Consider the following 21,415-nt stretch of genomic DNA (forward strand, 5'->3'; position numbering starts at 1 on the left):
TGGCGCTGGAAGTCTGTGCTGATACCGACCAATAAAATACTATAGAATATTTATATATTTTCTACACTGCAAGGTTCTTATATAGTCACCAAAGGTCTCATTAGGGATAAGGCAGATGGTGGTCTCATGTGCTACATTATATCATATAATATGACAGTATCCTGGTATTAATACCCTTTACTAAGGCACCCCCCCGGGAGGGTTAGGTTTAGACTAGGGGAAGGATGGGTTAGGGTTAGGCACCCCCAGGGGGGAGGTTAGGGATAGGCACCCCCCCCCCCGGGGACAGGTTTAGGCTGTGGGGAAGGGGGTTAGGTTTAGGAACTTAGAGGGTGGATTAGGGTTAAGCACTTGGGGGGAGGTTAGGGTTATAGTTAGGGTTGGGGGGATTAGGATAGCGATACTTACCTTAGGGACGATCGGGATCTTCACCCTTGTCGGGCTGCCTCTGTCGGGATTTGTACCGCTGGTCATGTGGCCGGCGGTAATACCTACTACGCCCCTACTAAAGCACTAACATATTCTGCAGCGCTGCATATACAGGGGAGTATATTATAAAATAAATGACATGTACTGACACCCATGTTCCTGTCTGGATGAGTTTACAATGTGAGAGGTTTGGGGTGTATACTGGATACATAAGGTGAGGGGGGAGCGGGTGTGAGAGGACCGCACAGTTACAGCTGATGAGAATGAAAGTGATTACATAAAGGATTAGGAGTCAGGGGTCTTCAGGGAGGGCTCACAGTCAGGGTGGTGCCCCGTAGATGGGGAGAGCTCTGCATGGGGTGAGTGTGGGGACATTTGTAGGCGGGGAAGGGGTGGTGTTGTTATAAGTAGGCCATACTGATGGAGATTGCAATAGCCAAGGTGGGAAATGATATGGGCGTGAATCGCAGTTTAGGTGAGGAGAGTTCATATGTTATCATCATCACTTATCAGTGTAGTGACATTCTGCGCTACTGGGCTGGCAGCATAACAGGTCATACTAAACACGAATCGCGTAAGACCGGGAGAAGAAGCCACAAGGGTGATATGTCAGACAGAGGGCAGAGAGGCCCCAGCTCGTCAGAGCTTGCAGTCTAGAGAGAGCGGGCAATGCTGAGGAGATAGCAGAGATTGCTACGCTATTGCATTCCCAGTTGCGATCTTGACCGCAATTTATGTGTGAAGTGTGTGAATGCCCGCTAACAGACTCTCTACCTGAAATAGTGTGCGATGGTCTGCGCAACCGTGGCCACACCCACTTCCCCTATATTTCAGTCACTTGCCACCAATCCACCCAGGAACGCCCGTGGTCTGCTCACAAAACACTGCGAATGGCGTGTAATACTACAGCTCTCACAGTGAGACATTCTTCTGTGTTTGCGCAATGCGTAGTAGCAAAATATCGCTCAATTACGTGGAGATGGGCAAAGCGTACAAATCTGAATCCGGCCCATGGGGTGGGTGCTGGGGAGGGTATATGAGGACTACCAGAGAAGTGGAGCAAAGATTAAAATTCGGTATGTCACATACGTCACGCCTAGCTACATGGCAGTGTGTTAGACCATCTGAGGTAACCGCACACATCCATGCAGGGCTATAAGGTCACCTTCAACCACAATTCTCTCCATGGCTTAGGCAGCACAGTGGTTAGCATTGCTCCCACGCAGTGCCCTGGCCATGGGTTTCTAACTAGGGTTGCTGTAGGGTGCAATAGCATAGGTGGGAAATATGGGCACGATATGTGTTTGTATGTTCTCCCCGTGTTGATGCATGATTTTCCTGCATGTGCTCACTTACCTCCACCATCCCAAAGGCATACTGGTAGGTTAGTGTTAGCGGAGCCGATGCAGAGTGAATGCAAGGCGCCCGTGATTGCAGCTGCATTGTGTGCACAGGACTAAATGCAGACATTCCCCTGAATGCGGAGTTGTACGCTGCAAATGGACAGCTGCTATCTATGTGCTCGTCCTCACAGGCGCCATCAACTATGTGTGCGCATGCACCTGCCCTATCCCCAAAAGACAGGTGTATGATTACCCTGCTGCCACCCAGACCCGCCAGCCGCATGCAATGCAGAGATGCAACCGAGTGGTTTGGCGTCAGAGCCTGCGCAGTGCGAAGGATACGTCTACAAGACTGACTTGCATCAGCCTCAGGGTTGTGTGGGAGAACGTAGGGCCTGATTCAGCAAGGATCCCAACTGCGATTACGCACGCAATCAGACGATTGTTGCGTTATGCGCATGCGTTAAACATTGCAGTGCGCGTGAACGAAGACTCCGCTGCGATCTACTGTGACTACGCAGACCCATTGCAGAGTGGTTGACAGGAAGTACCGTTTGGGGTGGTGGCGGGGGGTTGTCGGCGAAACGCAGGCGTGTCAGTGCGTTTGAATGCCACTACAGGGGCGTGCATAAATTAGCCACTGTGATGCCATACACAGCCTGGGCTCTCACTGCGGGTGATAAAGTTAGCAGAGTAAGGTCAGACCTTGTGCAAGTGTGCGTGAGGCTGTGATGGTACGCCATGTTACCGATGGTTTCCCAGACTTGCTAAGTATTACGTATTTGCGTAAGGTAAGGTGGGCATCCTTATGAAAGGCTGCGTATGGCATTGGGATTGCAATCATTAGCATATTTTCGCAGTGAGACTGAGCGCGTAATCGCTATAGCTATCCTTACTGGATCAGGCCCTTAAGGTGTGTACGCACTACACGATATGCTCCCTGAGCGATATCGTGTAGTGTGTCCCTGGCAGGTTGTGCTCAGTGTCGTTCATGACATTGAGCACACCCGCCTAACGATATCATTAACGATATCGTTCAGCGCCCGGCTCTCTCCCCCATTCCCCAACATGCAGCAACCTGACGATATCGTCAGATTGGCCTGCATGTTTGCCAGATGAACGATAAAGACGAACGACCTGCGGGAACGCGCATCGTCGTTATCGTTCATCGTTTTGGTGTAAAAAATGGACGATATAGTGAACAACTGAACGATAACGATATCACCTTTAGACTGTAAGCTCCATTGTGACACGGTCTGACAAAAAGAACAGAATAATAAGTTGGAAGTACTTGGTACTATATATATTATAATGGGAGATAATAATGATTGCTGTCACCCATTACAGGCATTTTCTGCTTAATACAGCGAATAACGTCTGCTCTATGGATGCTGGGGAACAGCTGAGTAAAAGTAGACAGTATAGGGTTGGGTCACAACTGTGAGTTACCATGTCAGCTCTATACACATACAGCCTTCTATACTGCCATCAGTATGACTGTATGGTAATGCAGTGTATATAATTCATATGGCTCAGGCTTTAAATGGCTGAACTGGCATCCTGGTCCAGGATTCATGTAATAGTTACTTTGTGAATGCTGCCATATGTTTGAGAAAGTCCATCCCAGAGTCACTGACTTGAATCAATAAATAAACAGCACAGTTCGCAGCAACAGATGTGCCAGCAGAATTCCTGCGCTATGTACCTCTTCCCATCTCCAAATAAAATAAATGACCCAACATAGTATGTCAATTTCTACACATGATAAACAACACACAGGACTGGTTAGCCACAAACACCTGATCAGAATATCCATAAATCCTGTCCTGCGGGAAACCACTGATTGCATTGCTGTATACAAAACACACAAGGGATGTACACAGGGATCAATGAATCCCATCACTATGGCTGGGGGACTCCAGATGTTGGTCAGGAAGGTGTAGTTTACAGGTCTGAACACCGGGTGGCGTTATAGAATATATAAGGCAGGGCCGGAACTAGGGTGGTGCGACATGTGCCATGGCACAGAGCAAGGGGGCGCTGTTTGGGCTGGTCAATGTTTTGTGTATGATCATTCTCACTTGTAGCTGCCGTTTCTTTTATCCCCGGCATCTCCTGGTCGCCCCTATCACCTCCCTGGCCGACTCCCCTCCATCTGGCCACCTCCCCCAGCACCTTCACAGCTATCTGCCCAATTTCTGATGGCAGCCCTGAACACAGCCACCCATTCCTGCCCCAGGTGTTACCAGCCCACCTCGTGTACCCAGCCGGTGAGTTCAGCTGCCGGCACAGGGTGCATACACCTATTTATTAACAGTTTCTTATATAGCGCAGCATATTCTGTTGCGCTTTACAACTGGAACCATTAATAGAACAAAACTGGGTAATAACAGACAGATATATAGGTAGGAAGGCCCTGCTCGCAAGCTTACAATCTATACACCTGTGATATTTGCTGCACATACAATACAAGCAGCGCTCTTTCCATACCTTCAGTCGCTGATCTACACTGCTGGCATCAGACCCTTACACATGAGGCCACGCCCCTTTTTCAGGTGCACTTCTTCTATCCCTCTTTGAAAAATAGGAGGGGGGGGGGGGCAATGCTCTTTCTAGCCCAGGGCACCATAAAGTCTAGCTACGGCTCTGATATAAAGGGCATGGAGGTGTAGTGTACGGGTATGTGCATTGGGTAATATAAGGGAATGGAGGTGTAGTGTACAGGTCTGTGCAGTGGGTGGCGATATAGAATAAATAAGGGAATGAAGGTGTAGTGTACAGGTCTGTGCACCGGGTGGCGATATAGAATATATAAGGGAATGGAGGTGTAGTGTACAGGTTTATGCACCATGTGGCGGTATAGAATATATAAGGGAGTGAAGGTGTAGTGTACAGGTTTGTGCATCGGGTGGCAGTATAGAATATATAAGGGAATGAAGGTGTAGTGTACAGGTCTGAGCACCGGGTGGCAGTATAGAATATATAAGGGAGTGGAGGTGTAGTGTACAGGTTTATGCACCATGTGGCGGTATAGAATATATAAGGGAGTGAAGGTGTAGTGTACAGGTCTGTGCAGCGGGTGGCGATATAGAATAAATAAGGGAATGAAGGTGTAGTGTACAGGTCTGTGCAGTGGGTGGCGATATAGAATAAATAAGGGAATGAAGGTGTAGTGTACAGGTCTGTGCAGTGGGTGGCGATATAGAATAAATAAGGGAATGAAGGTGTAGTGTACAGGTCTGTGCACCGGGTGGCGATATAGAATATATAAGGGAATGGAGGTGTAGTGTACAGGTTTATGCACCATGTGGCGGTATAGAATATATAAGGGAGTGAAGGTGTAGTGTACAGGTTTGTGCATCGGGTGGCAGTATAGAATATATAAGGGAATGAAGGTGTAGTGTACAGGTCTGAGCACCGGGTGGCAGTATAGAATATATAAGGGAGTGGAGGTGTAGTGTACAGGTTTATGCACCATGTGGCGGTATAGAATATATAAGGGAGTGAAGGTGTAGTGTACAGGTCTGAGCACCGGGTGGCAGTATAGAATATATAAGGGAGTGAAGGTGTAGTGTACAGGTCTGAGCACCGGTTGGCAATATAGAATATATAAGGGAAGGGAGCACACCTGTGTTTCCAGTTTCACAGACACTATTTTTCACTAGCAGCAAATAAATGTACTAATTATTACCCGACAACTCACAACTCATTACCACAGAGGTATCACTTTATTGCAGAAATTCCCAGACTCATCATCAGCCCTAACAGGGGAAAGGGATTAAGATCAGCAATTAAAGCTTCTAAAGCTATCCTGAAAACATGCACCGTCTGACAGGACACTCCATGTTACATAATCCTGACTGGGAACTGGATTCTGCCCCGGTCTTTATTAGAGCCAGCAACCTGAAGTTACTTAAATCCAGAGAGCAGAAGAGGCCCTCCCTCCTCGGAGACAGGTAACTGGGTGAGGGGCTCAGGGGACACTGCATAACAGGAGTCATATTGGGGTATTCAGGCCAGTGCACCGATAAAGGTCACTTACAGCTAAAATGTTAGATAGAACTCTGTAATATTGCCAAGGCCAGGAAGGTGTTCAATATACCGCACCAATAACCCCACTGCAAACACTGTCCATACACAACTGCCGGGCTGGCCAAATGTTTGCTTCCAACAGCCGCTTAAACCTTGCCCTTTGAGTCCTCAGCTGTTTTACAGAGGAAGGTGAGTAGTGCAGACTCCTTTCCTTAGAGGCCAGAACAGTTCTGTTTAAAAATCTACAAGTTTCTCAGTGTGCTTTGCCATATTTCTGCAGAAGTTCATCACACATCCTAAGTCTCTGAGCAAAAAACACCGCCATTAGCAGCGACATATATTACTGCACTTACTTTGCATGTAGATTCCTTGTACTTAATAAACGCAGCAAGTCTCTGTAATCGTACAGCCTAGCATTCTATATTATTCCGGTGAGAAGGCTGATTTCTGCGTTCATGCTGTCAGAATAATTTATGACACTATACTGCATGATTACCCAGTTTTATAATCACCGAACTCTGTATATAATCTGAGATCCGGCTGTTCGGAGCCAGTAAAGGTATAGCCCTGCTGTCAGTCTGTGTGGAACACCTGTATGTCACACACAGGAACAGATGCCTCCTGCACAGGGATTTACAAGGAGCACATTTCATGGGTTTGGCTGTAAGATCCCCACAGAATGCACCCAGGATTTCTTACTCCCTGCATTCATCTAGTTATATACACAAACAGCAGATGAATCTTACATCACAAATTGTATTCGAAAAATAAGCCAGCCACATTTTTTTATATTTTAGATATTTTTGTGAATTAAAGATATTTGTAATCCTAATGTATTACAAGGACAACACCTGTACATGCTGGAAGGTTCTGCACGGAGCCGCCTGAAGCCTAAAAGTGTTTTATGGAGGACTCTACATAGGTAAGTTTCCACTTATCAAAGTCCTTCCCACACCTACACACAGACAACCATTAAGAGCTAAACTAATATATTTATCATTCAAGAGAATGCAGCCTATTCAGTTACTAGGAACCAGTGACATCACTAAGAATGCAGCCTATCCAGTCACTAGGAGCCAGTGACATCACTAAGAATGCAGCCATTCCATTCACTAGGAGCCGGTGACATCACTGAGTGCAGCCAATCCAGTCACTAGGAGCCGGTGACATCACTGAGTGCAGCCAATCCAGTCACTAGGAGCCGGTGACATCACTGAGTGCAGCCAATCCAGTCACTAGGAGCCGGTGACATCACTGAGTGCAGCCAATCCAGTCACTAGGAGCCGGTGACATCACTGAGTGCAGCCTATTCAGTTACTAGGAGCCGGTGACATCACTGAGTGCAGCCATTCCACTCACTAGGAGCCGGTGACATCACTGAGTGCAGCCATTCCACTCACTAGGAGCCGGTGACATCACTGAGTGCAGCCATTCCACTCACTAGGAGCCGGTGACATCACTGAGTGCAGCCAATCCAGTCACTAGGAGCCGGTGACATCACTGAGTGCAGCCAATCCAGTCACTAGGAGCCGGTGACATCACTGAGTGCAGCCAATCCAGTCACTAGGAGCCGGTGACATCACTGAGTGCAGCCAATCCAGTCACTAGGAGCCGGTGACATCACTGAGTGCAGCCAATCCAGTCACTAGGAGCCGGTGACATCACTGAGTGCAGCCTATTCAGTCACTAGGAGCCGGTGACATCACTGAGTGCAGCCATTCCACTCACTAGGAGCCGGTGACATCACTGAGTGCAGCCATTCCACTCACTAGGAGCCGGTGACATCACTGAGTGCAGCCATTCCACTCACTAGGAGCCGGTGACATCACTGAGTGCAGCCTATCCAGTCACTAGGAGCCGGTGACATCACTGAGTGCAGCCTATCCAGTCACTAGGAGCCAGTGACATCACTGAGTGCAGCCTATCCACTCACTAGGAGCCAGTGACATCACTGAGTGCAACCTATTTACTATCAATTTGCTTTTCTGTGTAGCCAACAGGTACAGTAATGCTGGGTACACACTAGACGATGTGTACCCGGACGCTATGGCAGCCGATGGGGTGACATATCGTATCCTCTGTACCCATCAGAACAATGTAATGAAGGACAGAAGATCCCTTGTTCCATCCTTCATTACATTGCAAGGCGCCCCATGCGATATCGTCTGGTTGGCCGCACAGCACGGCCTACTAGAAGATATTAGCAAATGACTGGGAGCGCGCAGATAGGCTGTAAAAGTGCGTATCCACTAGATGAGAAAAATGGGATTTAACAATTACGACATAGTTATTGTTCAATCGCTCATTATTCGTGCAGAAAAAATGTCGGCAATGACCAGCGATGCGCGTTCCCGCTGGTCGTTTTCCACATCAATCATCGCCTGAACATGCGATAATGACAGATTGTGCATGTTTGGGGATGAGGGAGGATCCCTGCGCTGAACGATATATCGTACAGTGTGGGCACATTACCCACTGCACAGGGTGATGAACATGATTCCAATGTTGTAATCGTACAGTCGTTCACTCTCGTGTAGTGGATACGCACCTTTACATTGAATAATCCGGCCGATATGTCATTTTGATTCAGCAGAAACTACATATCGGTCCAATATCGCTCCAAGGTGTACCCAGCTTTAATGTAAAGTGTAAATTCACTCATTAGTCTGTGTTTAGAATAAAACATATGTAAATTATATTATATGTATTGTGCAATGGTTGTCATTTTTCAACCCTTTTAGAACTGAATGCCTCTGAAGTTTAATTCTATAGACCAGAGGTTCCTACACTCTGCCATTACAGTACAGGTTTTAAAGATATCTATGCCTGAGCCCAGCTGGTTAAATCAAATTGCCCGAGATGCTAATTCAGTCACCTGTGCTCAACCATGGATATCCTTAAGACCTGGACTGTAATGTCAGAGTTTGAGAACCTCTGATATAGACATATAGTATATATGGGCAACTGCACAGTACAACTGCTATTCTGTACTGTATATATTCTAGATGCTTCATGCAATGCTTTGCACCTGTTCTTATGCTATACAATGCAAGCGATATACTGTATGTAGCGCATAATGCTCAGTGTAACTTTGTGTTGTGGTCCGGTCATGTTGGGCTGGTTGTTTCCTAGACATACCGGAGTACAGGCAGAAACCAGTCTTTCATCGTATGTACAGTCAGTCAGACTTACCTTATTGAAAGCCATGGCACAGGTAGTACCACACAAATCCACATGAGGGCGTCCTGCAGTAGATCATAGGATGTTGCTGTGACTAATTACAGGACTTCCTATAAATAAGTTTATGTTGGAGATAAGCTCCTGTGCACACAATCTAAAGGGCAAGCTGAAGTTATGTACTCCAGATAAAACCCAGTTCCGAGCGGGGCTTTGATACAGGAATCATTTCTGTCCCTGGATGTTTTTTTTTCATTGTCATTAGGACAAATCGCACAGTACCTCTTCTTGTGTTGTATTGACGAGTATTATAATTCTATATGCATGTACTGTGCAATACCGCTGTTCTTGTTCTCAGTACATGCTCTGATTCTGCCTGTACATTATATTATATAATTCTCATTATTTGGTCCTATTGTATACATACAGACAAATACACAATAGCACTTGTGTTTTGTGTATCATTCTGAGGCTGTTATACTCCCGGTGGCGTAGTGGTTAGCATTACTGCCTCACAGCACTGCAATCATAAGTTCAATTTCCACGCCTGGGCTATGTGTGGAGTTTGTATGTTCTCCCCTTGTCTGTGAGGATTTCCTTCAACACTCCCAAAAACATACTGGAATGTTAATTGGATTTGTACAAAATTAACCCTAGCGTGTGTGTAAGCTCCAATGGGGCCGTGGCTGATATGAATGACAAATGTTCTCCATTCAGCTCTGTGTAATTGGGTGGCGTTAGATAAAGAAAAAATAATACTCATATAAGCATTTCAATGTTATGCTCCTGAGTAGACACTGTGGGTGTAGTACCCTGTGGACACTGTAGAGGGTGCTGTATATGATGTACATTTATGAACTAGGAGAACTGTCCATTGTATCAATGTCTCCTGGCCCAGGAATTGGAGATGTTCTGTAGAAACTGCACTTACACCCCATCTCCTCCTCCGCCGGTGGACGTGACGGTGAAGAGGTGTGCCTCCTGCCCCGAGACGTGCAGGCCACTGGTGACTCTGCGTGGACGCAGGGAACAGCGGCGTCTGCTGGACGGTCTACTGAAGATCACTAAACGCGTTTCTAACGGAAAATGGAATTCCTATGATGACATCACTTTCCTGCCTCTGACATCACAGAGCCTGGGAGACCTGGACCACACAGAAGGTAAGATTACACCCAGACATAGTGCAGGAGAATATACACTCTGTACCTGTAATACTGTGCCCATCGCCAGATCAGCCACTAGGCAACCTAGGGCCCAGGGGGCAGTTAGAGACCTAGATTAAGCTGAACTGGTTTTGTTTTCTATGGTGACAAATGGATTGGAGAAGAGGCCCAAAAATAGGGTACCCAACATAGGAGCCTCTCCTGGGTGCTTCCGTTCTGCAGAACTGTCCCCCATGGCAGTACCCGAGGCCTCTCCTGCCCCCTCCCCCAGGTTACAAGGACCCTCCTTTTGTTGCAGAGTTTATATAAAGGATTAGGGGGATTAGTGTGGCGGTAACACACCTCACAGGAAAGATTGTGTTTTCATGTGATCACTAAAGATGACAGAGAGAAGAGTTAAAGTATTTTATAACCGGATTATCCTCTCCACAGCACAGGAGGTGGAGGACACCACGCCAGTAAACAAATACAGGCAGGAGCTGTGTAACAAAGAGATTAACTTTCTGCAACAATGGCTGCTGGTCAGAGTAAAGAATTGCGCTGCCCTGTGTGGATTATTCCTGCATTGTAGAGATCCATGTACTGAGCCACGTTACTCCCTGGGTTTAGGCAAAGGTCGCATAATATTCCCGTGTCCTATAGGCACAGGTATAGGTGCAGGCCATGTCCTCACAGGGTGAATTCTATAAACTGATTCCAAATGCAATGTGTTTTAAATAATTTAAATACCTACACCTGTCCTTTTTGCTATTAGCGGTTGGGAAATCTTGAAAAATGAACCGTATTGTACATGGAACTGGTGAGCGTAACTAGTCTTTGGAGCATGTGACTGGGGTTCCGGCTCTGGCTGACGACACAGTGAGGAAGGGCAATGGTAGATACCTGTGATTTGTATCTTGCAGGGTCCAAAGTCTACGATAACCCCCTGTACCAGCCTCCTGCCAGTAAGATGGCTCGACATAGCCTTGATGTGGAACCCCCAACCCAGGAGGACACTAGCCATGACTCAGCTGAGTCTGCTACCAACACCACCAGCCACAGACAAACCCAGGAGACGAACGGAAATCAGGCAGCGGCTCACACAGTGCCAGCTGTCCAGGAACCCGGGTATGAGAGATAAGTTTGGACCACACAGAACCAGCCCTGACCCTGGGCAGATATACCACCTGCTGCCTTATTGTGTATACCAGGGGGGTACTCAACATAAAGACCTCCAGCTGCTGTAGGACTACACATCCCAGTATTCCCTGCCACAGTTGTGCTATTAGGGCAAGTTAAAACTGTGGCAGGGCAGGCTGGGATGTTTAGTTCCACAGCAGCTGGAGTTCAGCATGTTGAACAGAACTGGCGTATAGGTTCTAGAGAGCATCGCATTTAGCACAGGGCTAATGCTGCTGTTGTACCATTGGAATGGTTATTATTCTATACAGCTCACAGAGCTAACACTTCCATCGTTTGTGGATCACATATAGACACTGGAGTTTTCATCAGTTTGGCTGTTTTTCCTGTGGTGCAGTTCCTATCACCAGCCTAGAGGGGGCACTAAGTGTTTTGCAGGATTGGCACCACATGATTTCTCCTCCATCCTTTGAGCTCCTGTCTCTTCTCCTAGAAGCTATGGCATTTACATTTGATGAATGCTGTATACGAGAGACTAGAAGAGTTCTACTTGGGGTAATTAAGTCTATGGAGGTGGAACATGTGGTTCTTCTATGTGGTTTAGTAGGTCTGTGCGCTAAACTGATCAAATTGAAGGGTCATGATAGTCTCAGCCCTGAACTGTCCCTGAAACTTGAGGTGGGTCTAGTAGAACTTGTGGCAGCCGGTTAGCGGTGAAGCTGTTCTGCAATTCCTCCAAGCCTTGAGACGTAATCAATTCATTGAGCCAAGCTCCTATTTTGATCATTATGTTTCTCTACTTAGCTTTATTGCAAGACTAATGAAGAAGGATTCTGGTCGATGGAAACGGAAGGAGTCCAAGTTTGTGCGCACACGTTAGTACGGCTCACCTTTCCGGGGGGTGGGTTCCACAACTTGGCTTTCTGAAGTAAATGTTTGCAATCGCTCATATATTGTTTTGTCCTTTGTCCAGAGCCCCTTTATCAAGATTACTGTGTGTACTACACAAATGAGGGCCCCGTCCTCTCCACGTCCATCTTCTCCCTGGATCTCTCTCGCTCTTTTGCTGGTTTAATCTCCTCCTCTTTGCTCGGGGTGCATCCTGCTGAGGTGAGCCCCCGACATTACTCATCGTCCCTGTGGCAGGAGCTCCCAGAGGTTAAGGGAAAAGGAATTGCAGAAACAATCAGCCCTCAACAAAAGCAGCTCCAGGAGGTAAGTGGCAGGGAGATGATAATCTCTGGTTTAGAAAGCAAGATATACACGTCCATTATCGGAGACCTTTCTAAAGACAGTCATCACATGGCACCAACGTTATTAAAAGCAAAGCAAGGTTCTTCCTTAGAGTTCTGTAACCACCTCAACCAGATGGATTGACCTGGGTATCTTGACTTTAGAGACCCATTCATCAGGGAACATAGTCATGCCATCCAGACCATAAGCTATTTGGCACAAAGCTGGTATTTAGTAAGAACATGGGCCAAACAAAGTGCCATCTACTGTACCAAACCTAACCATCCCCAGTGCTGAAAAGTGCAAAGTTTCTTCCTCATTATCCAGGTGCCAGTAATGACCAGGATAATTTACACCTGGAGAGGTGGCAGCAGTGCCATCCACCTAGGATCCTCTGCAATGGCAATACCCATTAAAATGGTCAATAGCCGTTCCCTTTTATGCCAATTCACTGCACCTTCCACACCAGGCTGGCTAACTTTGGAATGAGCCTCACTAAGCATGGTAACCACACTACCAGTGTGTATAACCCATCCCAAAATTCTCAAGCCTGGTCATTGAGATATAAAATGCCTCCAGTAAGTAACAAGGGGGTAAATACCACTTCTACAAACCTCCATTACTATCCTCATAGTTCCATACCTGCCTAATAATTAGCTACTACTACTCTAGTCCTGACCTAAAACCCATTAGTGGGACGAGGACTTTTACAATCTGAAGCCTGTATTTTGTCTACCGCTCTAACGTATGACCTGCCATTCTTGTCGTTCTTTCACTCTCCCTGCAGGCTATATTTGAGGTGGTGACATCGGAGGCCTCCTACCAGCGAAGCCTGTCTGTAGCCATCGGCCACTTCCAGAAATCGCGCAAGCTCTCAGAAAGTCTCGTCATCTCTGACCATCACACGCTATTCTCCAATCTTCCCAGTGTCCGGGAGGTCAGTGAGAGGTGCGTTAATGGGAGAGGGTATTTATAGCCAATATCTCTCTAGTATTCTGTTACGTAATTACTTTCATGATCTCTGATGCCCTCAGGTTCTTGCTGGATCTAGAGGAAGATTTGGAGAGGGACATATTTTTGTCTAACATTGGCGAGCTGGTCTTGAGACACTGCCCTGAATTTCATCGAGTCTACATTCCCTATGTTACCAACCAGATGTATCAGGAGAGGCTGATGCAGCAGCTGGTGTAAGTGGGATCATGGGAGACCATGTCTGCTAGGAGCATCAATTTTATATACCACATCTGTCCCATACGCCACCCACACCAACCATGTCCTATCCATTCTTCTGAGCTAAATATGAAAACACACATATCCATATTACATGCCTCTGAGGTATTCAGAACTGGACACCTTGTGTTTCACACGCCATCACTAGATCATCACGTTCTTCCCAAAGAACTGGAGATTCTTCTTGAGACATATGTAATGGTTCCGGCCTCTCCCGACACCACACTTTCCGACATCGGACTCTATAGTGACACTTATTACTCTCTTGTCCCTCTTTTTGCTTCACAACAGTCGAGAGAATGGAAAGTTCCTGCAGGTTCTCAAGAAACTAGAAGAGCAGCCGGTGTGCAAGAGGCAGCTTCTGAAATCATTCCTGGTCCTCCCGTTTCAACGGATAACTCGCCTGAAGATCCTGCTGGAGGTAGTGAGACTTCAGTATGTCCAGATGGACATTTACTGACGCTTTAGCTTCTAATGGGCTTTTTCTCTTTTCGCAGCATATCCTGAAGTTGGCACAGAGTGACTCGAAGTTGGCGTCTTCTGTCGGAAACGCTGTATCTACGGTTGGGCAGGTGAGAGCAGAGCTTCAGTTCAGGAATCACATTGCACTGAGAGATGGAATCTGCAAAGCTAACTCTGTGTAGGTTAATATAGGAGTGTAAAGAGTAGCATAACCTCAGTAATCCTGAAGGTGTTTCTTCGCTGGACACCAGTTACATTTGTAGACATGTTCGCTCCTGGCCAGTAAGACACTTTACGCTGACAGACGTTGGCTGGTTATTGGAGAGACACCCACTGACTGGTGTTTTTTTTTGCGTGTGCAGATTGTGTCGCAGTGTAATGAGGGGGTGAGATGTATGATGCAGACAGAGGAGCTGGTCTTACTCGAGAAGCAAGTGGATTTCCAGAATACGAAGGTCAGGAGATTTGGTCATCCCAAATGATGCTCATTGTCATTGCTCATCCTCATGGCTAATCACAATGGGCCGAATTCAATTAGGAGCATTAACCCGTTTATGCGGTTTAATGCAGCCAGGCGCAAATGTTTCCATTATCCAATTAGTTGCATGCGTTAAGTCATATCACCGCTCCATAGGAATGAATGCAGCTTTTTGCAAAAAGTTGGGAAAAATACCTATTTTAAGGTAGAAAATGTCACGACTTGGTTCATAAACCCTGGGACAACCTCCCTAATTATTAATGGGGGTGCTGTACGGATGGGACAGGTGTATGGGGGTGCTGTACGGATGGGGGTGCTGTACGGATGGGACAGGTGTATGGGGGTGCTGTACGGATGGGACAGGTGTATGGGGGTGCTGTATGGATGGGGGTGCTGTATGGATGGGGGTGCTGTATGGATGGGGGTGCTGTATGGATGGGGGTGCTGTATGGATGGGGCAGGTGTATGGATGGGGCAGGTGTATGGATGGGGCAGGTGTATGGATGGGGCAGGTGTATGGGGGTGCTGTATGGATGGGGCAGGTGTATGGGGGTGCTGTACGGATAGGGCAGGTGTATGGGGGTGCTGTACGGATGGAGGACAGGTGCATGGGGGTTGCTGGATGGATGGGGACAGGTGCATGGGGGTTGCTGGATGGATGGGGCAGGTGTATGGGGGTGCTGTACGGATGGGGCAGGTGTATGGGGGTGCAGTACGGATGGAGGACAGGTGCATGGGGGTTGCTGGATGGATGGGGACAGGTGTATGGGGGGTGCTGTACGGATGGTGGGGACAGGTGTATGGGGGGGTGCTGGATGGTGGGGGACAGGTGTATGGGGGGTGCTGCATGGATGGGAAGGCAATTTTTTTTTTTTTTAAAGATGGCTTAAAAATATCTTTTATGCACCCAACATTCAGCTAGATCATTTCATTTGCTTAAACACTTTTTCTCTCATTTTGTTTTACTGTTATTAAATCGGCCATTTGACACTTTTTAAAAGCCCCAAATACTTTGCTTTTGGTCACTAATAGACATCTATACTGGGTTTTTTTTTGGGGGGGGTACAGGCTGATTTCCCCATTTTCCCCCATACATATATACGTTAGATCAAGCCTCGTAAACCAACATTTTACTGCGACTACTTGAACCTACCAACCAGTTTTCTGGTGTGGCGCTTTGTATGTTCTCAGGGACAGGTTCAGAGAACTGCGCAGGTTACATCTGTGTATATAAAATGTCGCTGGCTGTATTGTAACTCCGGCACCCCCTGTATTTCTGCAGACTATTCCCCTGGTCTCCAGGGGGCGCACCCTCATCCTGCACGGAGAACTAGTGAGGATAGTATTCCAGGATTTGGGAATTGGTCACAGGCCGCGCCTCACCAGCAAACCCATCTACCTCCATCTCTTCAGTGATCTGCTGCTTCTGTCCTGCAGGGTGGAGTAAGTGTTGGGGGGAGGGGGGTTCTCTAATTATGCAGCATTCTGTATCCCCCCGCAATGGAGGCTTATATAATCCATACAGACCTACAACTGATGTGCTTAGTGCAGCTTATGTGGCATATATGGAGGTTTATTACGACGCTGATGAGTCTTCTTCAGATCCAGCCGCCATTTTCACGTTCACATTCTCTCCCCAGCACCGGCCGTTTCTTGGTGGCTGATTATGCCAGGAAGGGGCAAGTGAAAGCCGACCATGTGAAAGCAAAGGCTCTCGGCCTACCCAGTCTGGTCTTCCTGCTGCGCCTGAGACAGAACCACAGCGGCCTGAACTGCGAAATCGTCCTGCAGGCCCCCAGCGAGTGAGTGAGCGGCTCTGGTTCCATTAAACTCATACATGTACCCAATATCCATCCCTTCTAGTCGGCCTCTGGCGGGAGAGCCCTGCCCGGCCTGCCAGGTATAGAGCAGCAGGGCCGTAGCTAGTAGTGCGGCCGGTGCCATCGCACAGGGCACCACAGGTCAGGGGGCGCTGTTAGGGCCTGTCAAATTTCTGTTTATTATCATTCTTGCTTGTAGCTTCCTCTTACTTCATCCCCAACATCTCCTGGCCTCTCCTATCTCTTCCCTGGCCCTTCCCCATGAAGCCATGGCCCTTTTTAGGGTGCATTATGTCCCTTTGAAAAATCAGGGGGGCGCCAATGCTCTTTCTGGCACAGGACACCAAAAAGTCTAGTTACGGCTCTGTAGAGCAGCATAAATGCAGCGCAGGAACTCTTGGAGTCCCTTTTCCCATATATACAATGGCAGCTTTTCTTTTATATATTGTTGAGTTAAGGCAGGCCTGGCCAACCTGTGGCTCTCCAGCTGTTATGAAACTACTAGTCCCAGCATGCCCTGCCACAGTTTTGCTATTAGGGAATGCATGAACTGTGACAGGGCATGCTGGGATGTGTAGTTTCACAACAGCTTGAGATAGGGATGGCCATTGGTGGGCTAACCATCAATGGTACCATTGGTGGTTGACATTGATGGTATGAAACCATCATCTGGCAACAATCGATGGTTTCATCCTCCGGTTATCATCTCTGCTTTAATTGCCGTACAATCGGGCAGTGGGGCTGGGGCTTCGTGGGTCATGTCGGGGGCGGAGCTATGCTCTGTCACTGCTCATGAGAAAAATATATATTGCGTTTCTCTGTACCATCGATAGCAGAGAACCACTGGATATCTGCCATCGATGTCAATACCATCGGTTAACCATTTATGTTAAACATCGATGGTCGAGGGTCATTCCTAGCTTGAGAGCAACAGGCCGGAGTTGAGGCCTATCTGTTTTTGCCTCTCTGTGCCACTGGCATGTGGAAAGACCTGCCAGTAAAGGAAGAGGGCAGATAACAAGAGTAATAGCCTCTCTACTATAAAGTCCTGGCTATAGAAACACAGGTGGTAGTGTGATACCCCTCCTGGCGTCTGCTTGCTCAGTAGTATATTATTATTATTAGAGGCCGTTGTTAATCCTGTGTTTCCCTGTGATCTAGGAGTGAGAAGGAGAATTGGATTTCCCAGATAACCAGGCAGATGTCACAGGAGGCGAGCGGCTGAGTGTCAGGGACACAGGCCGAGCATTGCTGGAGGTGAGGTGTCTTCTCACACTTCATGTATTACACAAATACTAGTATATATGTTTGTATATACAATACACCCTTCAGGTAACAGGGGTACTACCAGCTGCCGGGGTCTTTCTGTTTTCGCTGTCCGGTCTCGTACTACAAATAGCTGCACTCCCTGTTCCCAGGGCTATTTTAAACCCCTCCCTGCTGTGTTTATTCACCCAGCACAGGTGTCGGAAGGTTCCCACTCCTTGCACAATACAGTCCCTGGGTTCCAGCCCGAGCTGAATGGACTGACCAGCCTAACGGAGGACAGATAATGACAATGATTTCCCTGATAACTTCCTCTTCCCTGACAAACGTACACAGTAATCTGTTCCTCTCCATTAAAGTGTTCACAGTGTAAGCCTATGATACGGGTGGAGTATATAAGACGGGCCTGTTAGAGTAAGAAGGGCCTGGAGCTACTGTCCGCTCAGCTGACATTCATCTGCCTGTCATTTGGCAATAAGCAATTTACTAACAGTAACAGGTCTGAAATTGAGAACAGGCACTTGTCAAACATTTCACAGCGGTGTCAGAGGAAACAGCAATCAAAGGGTTTGTCACAATGAAGCTGTGGAACAGGAGCTATCTGCTCTGCAAACGTTGGGACTGTTAAGCCATTTAATGTAAAATTTGCTGTCTAAATTGGCACGGGCTGGCTAGCGGCACGGGCTGGCAGAACTTGTATATAGGATATAATATAAATGATGCGTTAAAAGTTCCAGTGGGAGAAACCTGTTCACGTAAAATTCAGCTGTGGTAACAATATATCCTGTAATTAATTAGCAAAGTGGTTCTGGCAATGACTGACGTTATTTTACAGGGGTCATTCTGAGCTATTGATCGTCTCGTGCTGGGGTCAGCGACCTTTTCGACCGTGGTTTCCTTGGCCCGATTCCTCCAGGATTTGGAGTTGGGTCTGAAGTTTATCTGCCATAAGGAATACCTGACCACGTCTGCTGAACATGACTGCCACTTCCGCTGGTTTGGCTACATACTGGGAAATGCTGACTCCATGTTATCTGTAGGACTGATGATGGAATGTTAGGCACTATATGGATGATTCCAGTGAAGAGGGGGGATTAGGACATGTTTTCCAGTCTTGGGCCAGTAAACGTGTCCTTTTCCGTGGCATTCCCTGTCAGGAGTCCTATCGCTTCCAGACTTCTGTTATTCCCATATTTATTTATTTTTTTTAAAAGAACAAACTAAATGTCACCCCGGGCTGGTGTGCGGAGCTGGTTTCCCCATTCCCAGCCTCCGTTATAACTGGAAGGGTCACACTGGCTGTATTTTGTACATGGACGCAGCCCCGGCTGATCGCTTGCGCGCTGGATCACCACGGTCATCCGCTAATGACCTTATGTAATTACACGAGCCATGGGCCATAATAAAGAAATACCCAGTGCCGTCCTCTTACCTATTTGCATGTATCATATCATAATTATATAAAGATTTTGTGTAACGTGCTTCCAGCAATAGTTCTACTGATTTAATGTTTTGTTGATGATAAATAAACACTGTTTTATAGATGTGACTCTGTGTAGTATATATTGTTACAATGTGACCGGTAAACAAAGTATAATACATAGGTTTTATATGGGCCAGGATGACAGGTGGTCCCATTGGTTCCCAGCTATAAATCACTTGTGTGTTTTTATAAAAGTGGTCTCTACATCCTGGGAGTTATTGCCTCCCAGGATCTACAGAACACTTGGAGTCATCCCTGGCCTTTTGTTGAATTCTGAATTTGTGTTTAATTTCATATATAACAGCTGTGAATATGAGAAATACTCTGGTCACAGCCCACTGGGTTATTATACACTCATTTACTATGTGACTGTGGCTGGGGAGAGGAATAGCATCATAATATTAGGACTCCACGTGTGATTGTGTTCAGTTCTGGAGGCCATATCTCCAGAAGGATATTAATACATTAGAGACTGTACAAAGAAGGGCAACTAAAATGGTGCAAGGTCTACACCACAAAAAGTACCAGGAAAGACTAAAAGATCTTAATATGTATAGTTTGGAGCAGAGAAGGGAAAGGGGGGACATGATAGAAACGTTCAAATATATAAAGGGTTTAACAAGGTAAAGGAAGGAGACATTCTTCAAAGAAAGAGAAGTATTAGAAGAGGACATGATCTGACACTGGAGGGAGGTATGTTCAGGAGAAATTTGAGGAAAAATTACTTCACAGAAAGGGTAGTGGACAAGTGGAATAGCCCCCATCAGAGGTGGTAGAGGCTAAGACAGTACAGCAGTTTAAACATGCATGGGATAGTCATAAGGATATTCTTCAGAAGAAATAAGGATCAATAAGGGTTGAGGTAATATGTTTAAAAATAGGGCAGACTAGATGGGCCAAGTGGTTCTTATCTGCCGTCAAATTCTATGTTTCTATGACTGATCTCTGCCAGTGACGTGCCGTGAGGTAAATGGCTGGGGAGGCGCTGGCTAGTAAAAGAGCCAGACTTACACATACATATATGAACCAGAGGGTACATGCGGGTATTATACAAAGGTTCAGCAGTATATAGTGCTGGGAATTTGGGGCCTGATTCAGAGCCGGACGCTATTTGTGCTCACTCGTTCAGAAAAAGGGGCCGGATATTTAAATAGAGCGCTCGCTCTTTGCGGTCTGACGCCTCTATGTCTGAACGAGCGAACGAAACATGCGCTTGCTATTTTGTAAAAAACGCCCCCTGGCCGCTCGCATCATACGTCATCTCCGCTATTTATTAGATTAATCGAGTACATCGAAAGACGCATGAACTGCTCGCAGTGCTTGTGGTAGGATTTTCCTACTGCAATCATGCGAGCAGTTCAGGCTAAAAGAGAACCAAGTGACGTGGTCGATGACGCTGCTTTGTTAATTATGCACACCCTTAAAACGCCCGTTTTGACCGTTTGGCACGCCTGCGTTCGGATCACCACTCCCCGTTTTCAAGCACCTTCCCGTTACCACCCACAAACGCCTCATTCTGTCACTGAAATTAGCAGGCATTCGCTATTTTGCGAGCACACAATTTCAGACCGCAATGACTGGTTCGCGCATGCGTATTACAACCCATACGCAGTTGAGCGAACGAGCGGCCGCTTACGAGCGGCTCTGAATCAGGCCCTTGGTGTGTTTTAAGCAGGGATGTGCAGAAAAGATAAGACAGAGGAGGCAGTGCCTCACCTGACATACACGTTTTACTCCAGAGTTTTTAACTAGAAAAATGATTAGAATAATACAAAGAAGATATTTATGATATTTTCTTATCATTTTTTTTTATAGTAAAAACTGTGGCGTATCCCTATGTATGACAGGAGAGGCTCTGCCTCACCTGACTGCACATCACTGATCTCTATTGTAGTCACAGCCGGGCCCTGATCTGTAGCCTCAGATGGCTGCAGTCACATTTTAGTCTCTCTGGTATTAGTAATAGATGGCAGCACTGAGCTGTTCAGATAGGATTTCCTGGGTTTGACTGATTCATTTAACTCGCTAGCATTGATTATGGATAATAAAACTTGCTTAATGGGATTTAAAGAGAATTAGTGAATACGTTGTGTGGCTGACAAACTCCCGGACCCTTACTATTATTCTGACCCACATTACAGACAAGTGATGGTCCCTGTTTCTCTTACATGTGTTGCAGG

The 21,415-nt window shown here is 46.8% G+C and overlaps 1 protein-coding gene across 6 annotated transcripts; it reads left to right on the forward strand.

Moving 5' to 3' along the window:
* The first annotated feature begins 5,660 nt into the window (after positions 1–5,660).
* LOC148443101 (rho guanine nucleotide exchange factor 19-like) lies at positions 5,661–19,294 on the forward strand. Of its 6 annotated transcripts, none has more exons than XM_088463197.1 (15): positions 5,661–5,728; positions 6,602–6,726; positions 9,880–10,141; positions 11,047–11,251; positions 12,068–12,138; positions 12,237–12,478; positions 13,284–13,444; positions 13,531–13,683; positions 14,018–14,147; positions 14,224–14,298; positions 14,551–14,643; positions 15,949–16,109; positions 16,307–16,468; positions 17,648–17,743; positions 18,588–19,294. In XM_088463197.1, exons 3-14 carry the CDS (start codon positions 9,889–9,891, stop codon positions 17,709–17,711), a joined length of 1,770 nt encoding a protein of 589 aa, XP_088319323.1. In that variant the 5' UTR covers positions 5,661–5,728; positions 6,602–6,726; positions 9,880–9,888; the 3' UTR covers positions 17,712–17,743; positions 18,588–19,294. The 6 variants fall into 6 exon arrangements, with proteins under 6 accessions (XP_088319323.1, XP_088319327.1, XP_088319325.1 ...); XM_088463199.1 differs by having other exon boundaries at positions 5,710–5,728; positions 6,648–6,726; XM_088463196.1 differs by lacking the exon at positions 5,661–5,728 and adding an exon at positions 5,735–5,993.
* The last annotated feature ends 2,121 nt before the right edge of the window (positions 19,295–21,415 follow it).

Source organism: Taudactylus pleione, unplaced genomic scaffold (assembly GCF_031769625.1).
Source record: "Taudactylus pleione unplaced genomic scaffold, aTauple2 ptg001334l, whole genome shotgun sequence".
Taxonomy (NCBI): Eukaryota; Metazoa; Chordata; class Amphibia; order Anura; family Myobatrachidae; genus Taudactylus; species Taudactylus pleione.